The sequence below is a fragment of the Tachysurus vachellii genome, chromosome 1 (genome assembly GCF_030014155.1).
Source record: "Tachysurus vachellii isolate PV-2020 chromosome 1, HZAU_Pvac_v1, whole genome shotgun sequence".
In the NCBI taxonomy this organism is placed as follows: domain Eukaryota; kingdom Metazoa; phylum Chordata; class Actinopteri; order Siluriformes; family Bagridae; genus Tachysurus; species Tachysurus vachellii.
This window is the reverse complement of record NC_083460.1, coordinates 39,162,204-39,171,310: the sequence shown is the minus strand read 5'-3', so window position 1 is coordinate 39,171,310 and position 9,107 is coordinate 39,162,204. Positions and strand designations below refer to the sequence as shown.

The window sequence follows — 9,107 nt, the reverse complement described above, 5'->3', positions numbered from 1 at the left end:
GGTGACTTTTCACCACAGGAAGGAGATCATTTCAGACCTCAAGTTCTCTCAAGGTAAAAGCTGGTTATTGAAAATTAAGTGTTTCGTAATATAGTTACTGAAATATAATTTTTAACCATTATGGCGATCCATGCAAGCTAAATTAATAGATTTTCATATTTACAGATGCTGGAAAATACCTAGCCGTGGCCTCCCACGATTCATTTGTGGATATCTATAATGTACTGACCAGTAAACGTGTGGGTATCTGTAAAGGATCGACCAGCTACATCACCCACATCGACTGGGACACTCGCGGTACGGCAACATTCAGAGCACTCTCACATACTATAGCTATACACTGTATAAACTGGTACTGACACAGGAGTCTACTTTAAATAAACATCTGGATAATTGAATAATTGTACATTTTGCTTTGTCAAATATGCCGTGTTTTTAAAATCATTACAATTATTAGGCTTAAATGAAAATATTTTCTGTGTCTGAGCTTTTAGTATAAAAACAATTGATCTCCACATTCCGACCAATCAAATTTAAGAAATCAGAAGGACTGTGATCTAAAATCAGTTAATAAATCAAATATTTTTAAATAACTGCAGGTAAATTGCTGCAAGTAAACACTGGTGCCAAAGAGCAATTATATTTTGAAGCTCCTCGTGGACGGAGACAGAACATCTCCACTGCTGAGGTACAGAAAAACGAATACACTATATATAGTACAGTATGCACAAATATGGGATTGTAAAGTCGTATGCATGCCAGTGAACAACGTGTGTGTGTGTGTGTGTGTGTGTGTGTAGTTTGAGAAGGTAGAATGGGCCACATGGACATCTGTTCTAGGCTCCACATGTGAGGGAATCTGGCCCACACTTAGCTTTGTCAACGCCTCTTCACTTACCAAAGACCGGAAATTGTTAGCGACCGGAGACGACTTCGGCTTCATCAAACTGTTCAGCTTTCCCTGTAAGGTAAAGTACAAACGTCTGGAGGTGGTATAGATATATGTGTTTTAACTGCAGGGCTCCAAAATGGACACTAAAGTGCTGTTTCCTATTTTTTTCCTTCAGGGTCAATTCGCCAAGTTTAAAAAGTATGTAGGCCACAGTGCCAACGTGACGAATGTTCGGTGGTCAAATGACGATACGACGCTGCTGTCGGTGGGCGGTGCCGATACAGCGCTGATGATCTGGGCAAGAGAAGGGATTGGGCCACGTGAGAGCAAAGCTGTCGACAGCGAGGAATCCGATGACGACGCAGACGAAGATGGGGGTAGGTTTGGACACTTTAGGCTGAAAAACAGCTGGTTATTACAGTATTATCCAGTGTGATACAAAGATGATACATCTTATTACATGTGATACTAGAGCACTGTAATGCTACGGCATACACACATACTGTACACAGTCGCCAGTTGTTGTACTGTGGCCGTTCTTACCACTGGTTGCCATAGTAATAACGTGTCAATGGGTAGAACAACTAACATTTCACTAATATAAACCATTATTAGAGGGAGACTTGGCGTCTATATTATACAGGATGAAGTAGCAGTGTGTGTTCTGAGCCATAGATCACATAAGCTCTACTTTCTTCAGGAGGCAGAATGCTATGAATCCATATGCAGATTTATTGAATCTCATAGCAAACATAGTGAAAACGTAGAGGGAAAACAGGCAATCGCTCCTTATCTGCATAACGTTACACTTTTCTCAACTTCGTCTCCTCGCTTAGACACGCCCACATCTAGTCACAAAAGGTCGTTGTAGATCTCTGTTTGCTTTGTTGCTTCGACTCGCTGTATGTATGAATAACACTAAGGTACTAATTATGTAACTAATTATGTTAGTAATAACTCCTTAGTAGTCACGTTACTAAATCTAAGCTAAAAAAAACAGTCAACAACATGTATTAGCTTGCTTTATTTACCCTATATACAGTAGATATTAAACCCATTTTGCATTGCAGGATATGACAGCGACGTGGCCCGGGAAAAGAACATGGACTACACCACGAAAATCTACGCCGTCAGCATCAGAGAGATGACGGGTGTTAAGCCGCACCACCAGCAAAAGGAGATCCTAGTGGATGAAAGGTAACGTACGGAGATAAATCTCAACTCATTTAGTCAAATCAGAATCATTAGGGCTCTAATCCTGCTGACCGAGCTAATGGCTATCTCAATCTGCGTGCTGTAGGCCGCCAGTCAGCAGAGCAGCACCGCTACCTGAGAAACTGCTAAAGAATAACATCACCAAGAAGAAGAAACTGGTGGAGGTGTGTGAAACGTTATTACCTTGTATTAACAGAGATAATCCTGAAGGCTCTCGGCCTAAAATATGAACTGATTCAATTCTATTCAATTCAAGTTTATTTGTATAGCGCTTTTTACAATGGACATTGTCTCAAAGCAGCTTTACAGAACATAAACATAGAGCAGAAGATAAACATAAGGAGTAATATAAATTAATATAATAAAAATTCAAGATATATATAGTTCACAGTATGTATGTATGTATGTATGTATATGTATTTATCCCCAATGAGCAAGTCTGAGGTGACTCAGGCAGCAGTGGCAACGAAAAACTCCCTTAAATTGGTAAGGAAGAAACCTTGAGAGGAACCGGACTCAAAGGGGAGCCTCATCCTCATATGGGTGACACTAGAGGGTGTGATTACAAATATACAGTCAAACAAATGTTGTATCGGTGTAAGGATCACATGGAGTTCCACAACTAGTCCCTTCTGACCTGTTATTTTTTAGCATTTTTCTATCATGTTCCCCCGAAGTCCTTTCAAATAACTGGAAATGCTTTTTTTTAAGTTTAACTAAAACTTTTTTAATCCATAATGTAACCCTGTATGTTATAAGGCTCCAAAGTCACAGTGTAACTAACCACAAATGATCTGTTCGCCAAAAATAGCTTTAAAAATGCTAATATTAGCTTTATGGCTAACACAAGGTCTTGGCAATCTTCTTATAGCCTACGCCATCTTTATGTAGAGCAACAATTCTAAGGGCCTTTTTACACCTGGTCACTTCATGTGTTGTCTCTGATCCGATAGCTATCTGATTTGTTAAAACTGTTCCATTTACATCAGGCCACATAAACGCGTCTCGGCGAATCAGATATCGATCCGATCTTTCTACTCCCGCCCAAAATACAAATATATTTGACCTCATTTTCGGGGGAAATGGAACACGCTTTGGTGTATGTGGTTTTCAGAATGCAATCAAAAAGAAGACGAAAAAACTTGTTACGACGGTTATGCTACAAAAAACAGCGTTTACTGTTTGCTGCATTTTCGCTGGCGGCAGCAGCGCATTTTAAGACCCGACGAGACGCCTGGGTGAAAGATCACCTGTGAGTGACGTACTTCCGTTTGGGAGGAGTATAGCGCTGACGTATGTGGCTTGAACAACCACATTCATTTACACCTGTCCAGTTTCATCTGAAACGCGTCCCAGACCACCTCCTGAAGGGGTTTGAACCGTCTCGAAAACGTTTCAGAGGGCATTTAGACCTGGTCTTTTTACCATCGGATAGCTATCTGATCACAGAAAACGCATGAAGTGACCAGGTGTAAAAAGCCCATAAGACACCTGCTGCCCATTCACACCTGAGACCTTTGGACATTTTCACTTAAGCGTGTACTCACTTTTGTGGCCAGCGGTTTAGACATTAATGGCTGTGTTTTGAGTTATTTTGAGAGGACAGCAAAGTTACACTGTTATACAAGCTTTACACTTACTACTTTACATTGTAGCACAGTGTCATTTGTTCTGTGTTGTCACGTGAAAAGATATATAAAAAAAATATATTTACAAAAATGTAAGGGGTGTATATTAGATAACCTGACAACTGCTGAGAGGTTTATTAGCTTTGTCATTAGCTTTTCTGCTAACATGATCCAGCTAGTGATAATAACATGAAAACAGAAGAGGCCTCTGGCTACTGTTGGTCAAGGAAGAGAAGGAGGGAAAAGGTTCGTAGGCAGAGAGAGAAGAGGACAGCCAGGAATATAGGTCTGAGAATAGGGACAAAGAAAGGTAGAGAGCTTTCAGACATGATGGAGAGACTGAAAGCAGATATACTGTGTGTGCAGGAGATTAAGTGGAAGGGAAGAAAAGCACGTAGTATTGGAGGGGGATACAAACTGTTTTATTATGGTGTGGATAGGAAGAGAAATGTGGTAGGAGTGATCATAAAGGATGAGTTTGTGAGGAATGTTTTAGAGGTGAAAAGAGTGTCAGAGTCATCAATTTGAAAGTTATAAATTGAAGGGGTGATGTTGAATGTTATCGGTGGTTATGCTCAACAAGTAGGCTGTGAGTTAGAAGAGAAGGAGAGATTCTAGAGTGAGTTAAATGAGGGGTTGGAGAGTATTCCCAGACAGGAGAGAGTAGTGGGAGCAGACTTCTTCGGGTATGTTGGTGAGGGGAACAAAGGTGTTAAGGAGGTGATGGGCAGGTTTGGTGTTATGGAAAGGAACCTAGAAGGACAGATTGTGGTGGACTTTGCTAAGCAGATGGAAATGGCTGTAGTTAATATTTATTTACAGAAGAGAGAGGAACATATGCCCCTTTTCCACCAAAAAGAACCGAGCGCTGGTTCAGAGCTAGCACTGGTGCTGGTTCAAAGTTGGTTCCACTGGCGAACCTTCTAAGAACCGGTTTGCCTTTCCACCGGTTAGAGAGCCGTCACAGAGCCGAGTCTGACGTCACTGTATACGTGTCACGTGTCCCAGCAACTTTAGCACAGCAGCGGCAAACACAAACACATCAACAATGGTGGATGTTGCTTTACTGTTACTGCTCATGGCTTTGTGAACCTACATTAACACCCAAACGCGGCGAATCCAATGTGTACGTGCAGCTCCATGTAATTTGTATAAACAGAGGTTGTAATCGAAAAAGTACATAACGTTATTTTTCATTAACACAGAAAAAAGGTAGCCTTAGCATGTAGCTACTTACTATCATGTGTGCTTAAAGTAAAAAAGTATTAAACATTAGTATACTTAAGGTACATTATCAAATGCGCTAACAGTAGCCCCGCCCACAGCTCCTGACACAAGCGGTTCTTAAGTCTAGACCAGCAACGTTTTGGTGCTACTTAAGAACCACTTTTCCTGGTTCAGAGCCGGTGCTTTGGCGGTCGAAACAGAAAGAACTGGTTCTAAATTAGGCTCTGTCTCCGAACCAGCACTCGAACTGCCTCGGTGGAAAAGGGGCAATAGAGTTACTTATAAGAGTGGAGGTAGGTGTACGCAGGTAGACTACATTCTATATAGACGAGGCAATCTGAGAGAGTTTAGTGACTGCAAAGGGTTCGTAGGCTCTGAGGAGAATCAACAGTGGAAAGGCTGTTGGTCCAGATGACATACTGTACCTGTGGAGGTGTGGAAGTCTCTATCTAGATTGTTCAACAGGATTTTAGAGAGTGTGAAGATGCCTGAAGAACGGAGGAGAAGTGATGTTCAGAGTTGTAGCAACTACAGAGGAAGCTAAGGGAAAGAGTAATGGAAGCTTGGCTAAGAAAGGAAGTGGATATTTGTGAGCAGCAGTATGGCTTCATGCCCAGAAAGTGCACAAGTGATGCAATTTTTGCTCTGAGAATGTTAATGGAGAAGTACAGAGATGGTCGGAAGGAGCTGCACTGCGTCTTTGTGGATTTAGAGAAAGCGTATGACAGGGTGCCGAGAGAGGAGCTATGGAACTGAATGAGGATGTCAGGAGTGGCAGAGTATTTTGCCAGAGTAGTTCAGGATATGTATAAGAGGAGTATAACAGAAGTGAGTTGTGCTGTAGGTCAGACAGAGGAGTTCAAGGTGGAGGTGGGGCTGCATCAAGGATCGGCTTTGAGTCCCTTCTTGTTTGCTATTTTGATGAACAAGTTGACAGATGAAGTCAGATAGGAATCTCCATGGACAATGATGTTTGCATATGAAATTGCGATCTGTAGTGAGAGTAGAAAGCAGGTGGAGGAACACTTGAAAAAGGTGGAGGTCTGCTTTGGAAAGAAGAGTCAGAATACATGTGTTTAAACGAGAGGGAAGGAAATAGAACAGTGAGGTTATAGGGGCTGCGGTCAAGAAGGTGCATGGGTTTAAGTATTTGGGTCAGTGTGATGGGGAGTGTGGAAAAGAGGTGAAGAGGTAAGTGCAGGTGGGTTGGAGTAGGTGGAGAAAAGTGTCAGGAGTGGTGTGTGACAGAAGAGTGTCAGCAAGATTCAAAGGAACGGTGTAAAAGACAGTAGTGAGACCAGCTATGCTGTATGGGTTAGAGACTTTAGCAGTGAGGAAAAGAAATGAGGCAGAGATGGAGGTAGCAGAGATGAGGATGTTGAGGTTCTCTTCAGGAGTGATGAGGATGGACAGGATTAGGAACGAGCACATCAGGGGGACGGCTCAGATTTTTGAACATGTGCAGAAGAGGGAGATGGTTATATTGGTAGAAGGATGTTGGAGATGGAGCTGCCAGGCAAAAGGTCATGAGGAAGGCCAAAGAGGAGATATATGGATGTGTTAAATGAGGACATAAATTAATTGGTGCAAGAGTAGAGGATGACGAGGATAGAGTTAGGCGGAAACAAATGATTCGCTGTGGCGACACCTAACAGGAAAAGCCATGAGTAGAAGAAGAAGCAGCTAATGCTAGCCAGTCATCTCAAATCAGCTAAACTGGGGGAGGGTGGTGCGGGTGGGTCGAGGGTCATATTATAAATATGTATGATGTTTTATTATTTCTTTTCCAGCATCTGTCAGCTACTTAAATTACATTTAGCCAAAAAGATTTCTGGGGGAAAATTTTAAGTAATATTTAACAGTACAGTATTTAACAACATTTAATAATTTTATAAACAATATTTTATATAGTTAATATTTAATATTCATTTAAATAATGTTTATCTATCTTTTTTTATATAAAACTGGCTAGCTGGTTAGCGTCAGCTAATCTGAGGGGATTTCCAAACTGGACTCATTAATATTTAGAAACCTTACTACTTATACTAGCAGGGTGACTAACATAAGCCATATTTATGGGATTTCAGCTGTATTTTGAGTTGTATTGCTAAGTACTGCCAACGTTAGCAGGCTGATTAACATTGGCTAACCTAACATTTTGCGAGAGGACCTATTCACATTCATAAAATTGAGTTAACATTAAAAGTGTTAAAAATGTGTAGACTGTTTACTGCTAGCACTAGTCAGTTAGCTCATGTTAGATAGCTAACAGGAAGTGGTAGCTCAGTAATAAATGTGTTGGATAAATGTGTTGGTCCTTGACCAATGCCGCTAACACCCAATTGTTTAGTTGTATTAAAAAGCGTAATGTGAAAAATGCAAGTTGCTTTGGATAAGCCTGTTTTCCAAATTTCATGATAGTTTTTTTTTTTATCATATTAGATGTTTTTAATTTTCACTGCTTATGCTGTCTAGCTGGTTAACAGGCATCACCCTGACAGGAGTTCTGAGGGCATGGCTAATACTAGAGAGATATATTTTGCTAGCTTGCCACATACACGATTTGCAAATGTTTTATGCTTTATGTATATATACTTGATAATGAGATCTAAGAAATGCTAATTTATTTGTTTTATGCTCAAAACAAAATCAACAATTCTTCCAATTGTACCTGCTAGCTACAAATATAGTTGAGCTATCGTTATTTTATCGTTAAGTAATTTATCCTCATAGCTCAAATGCAGAACCAAAGAACCAATCGCTGGGCATTAAACGTGTCTTGTATGAGTTTGAGTAATCTTTTGATAGAAATGGTCACATGTATTTAGTCTTTTACTTGTTTTATCTTAGCATGCTTTGTTTTGTGTATTTGTGTTTGAACATGTAGGAGCTAGCACTCGACCACGTCTTCGGATACAGGGGCTTTGACTGTCGTAACAATCTGCACTACCTCAATGACGGAGCTGACATCATCTTTCACACAGCTGCTGCTGCTGTAATCCAGAACCTCTCTGCTGGTACTGAACCACTTTACACTATTATCTACTTTAAGTGTGTTTATCATGTATCGCTTTGAATGGGAAGAGCCTCGCCTATTTTCATGAAGCCTTGTGCATGCTGACCCCTGGTGGATTTGAAGGGAAGTGCAGGACTTAAAGGATTTACTGTTTGATGGTTTACCTCCAAATTTATACATTATTAAAGATGACAATGAGGTGATCTGGTTTCTGTTTCAAAAAAATAATTAATTAATAATTATAGTTATTAATGTGACAGCTAGGACATTTGTACTTGAGTCAAGTTTAAAAAAATAAGCTATTCAGTTAATACTCTTAATCCAATGTGTCAAAGAAAGACAAAGATTTTCATAGATATTATAGTTTATGTGTAACTGTGTTAATTTATTATAATGAAACCAATGTTAGTTTGCTTAAATGCTCTCTTTCTAATTCAGTAAGGTTTTTTTAAAATTTGGAAACCATTAGAAAACTTTTACCAAGTTCTTCAATCAAAAACATTAAAAATCATAAAAACATTTTAACATTAATGCTTAACCATAAGTCATTTTTTTTCACTTCAGTATTTTTATATCCTTTTTTCCTACCCTTATATTACCGCTAATGTTGTCTGGCAAGGTTTAATTACTGACCAATAAATTAATTATTAAAAAATTAAAAAAATAAAAATAAAAATTAAAAATGAATGTTTGGATTGTTGGTGCTCTCTGCTATAGACAAGCTCATGATCTGGGTCTCTTAGGCAGTATTGCAAAGGATTATGGGTCAGTTTTTCTATAATAGATGGCATTTGTAAGTACTCTTGAACCCTGTGCCATTGGTTTCGAGTTTTGTCCTGAAAGAGCTCAAAGAGTCAACGAAAAAACAGACAAACAAAAAAAAAAAACTGAAAACATGCAGCAACGAGGCACTGTTGTGGGTAAGATTGAAGACCAGTGCTCGTATTCATAAAGAATGATCTCAAAGAGCTCCTAATTTGGCTTAAAAATATCTAACTAGCTTAATCTTAGCTTCAGAGTGATTCTGATCTCGGCGCAACTCTGACTAAGGAAAATACAACAACTTTTATCTTAGAGAGGAGGCGGGGCTTAACCTGTTACTATATAAACAATTTTTTTGAAAACTGTG

The 9,107-nt window shown here is 39.6% G+C and overlaps 1 protein-coding gene across 2 annotated transcripts in view; it reads left to right on the top strand.

Moving 5' to 3' along the window:
- eml6 (EMAP like 6) overlaps positions 1–9,107 on the top strand; it is a 63,599-nt gene that overhangs the window by 35,614 nt on the left and 18,878 nt on the right. For both annotated transcript variants that reach the window (XM_060879762.1, XM_060879006.1), the window contains exons 23-30: positions 1–53; positions 166–297; positions 600–688; positions 801–968; positions 1,068–1,269; positions 1,963–2,089; positions 2,193–2,271; positions 7,850–7,979. The exon at positions 1–53 is cut by the window's left edge and continues 100 nt beyond it. In XM_060879762.1, coding sequence (XP_060735745.1) covers positions 1–53; positions 166–297; positions 600–688; positions 801–968; positions 1,068–1,269; positions 1,963–2,089; positions 2,193–2,271; positions 7,850–7,979 — 980 coding nt within the window. The remainder of the gene's footprint in view (positions 54–165; positions 298–599; positions 689–800; positions 969–1,067; positions 1,270–1,962; positions 2,090–2,192; positions 2,272–7,849; positions 7,980–9,107) is intronic.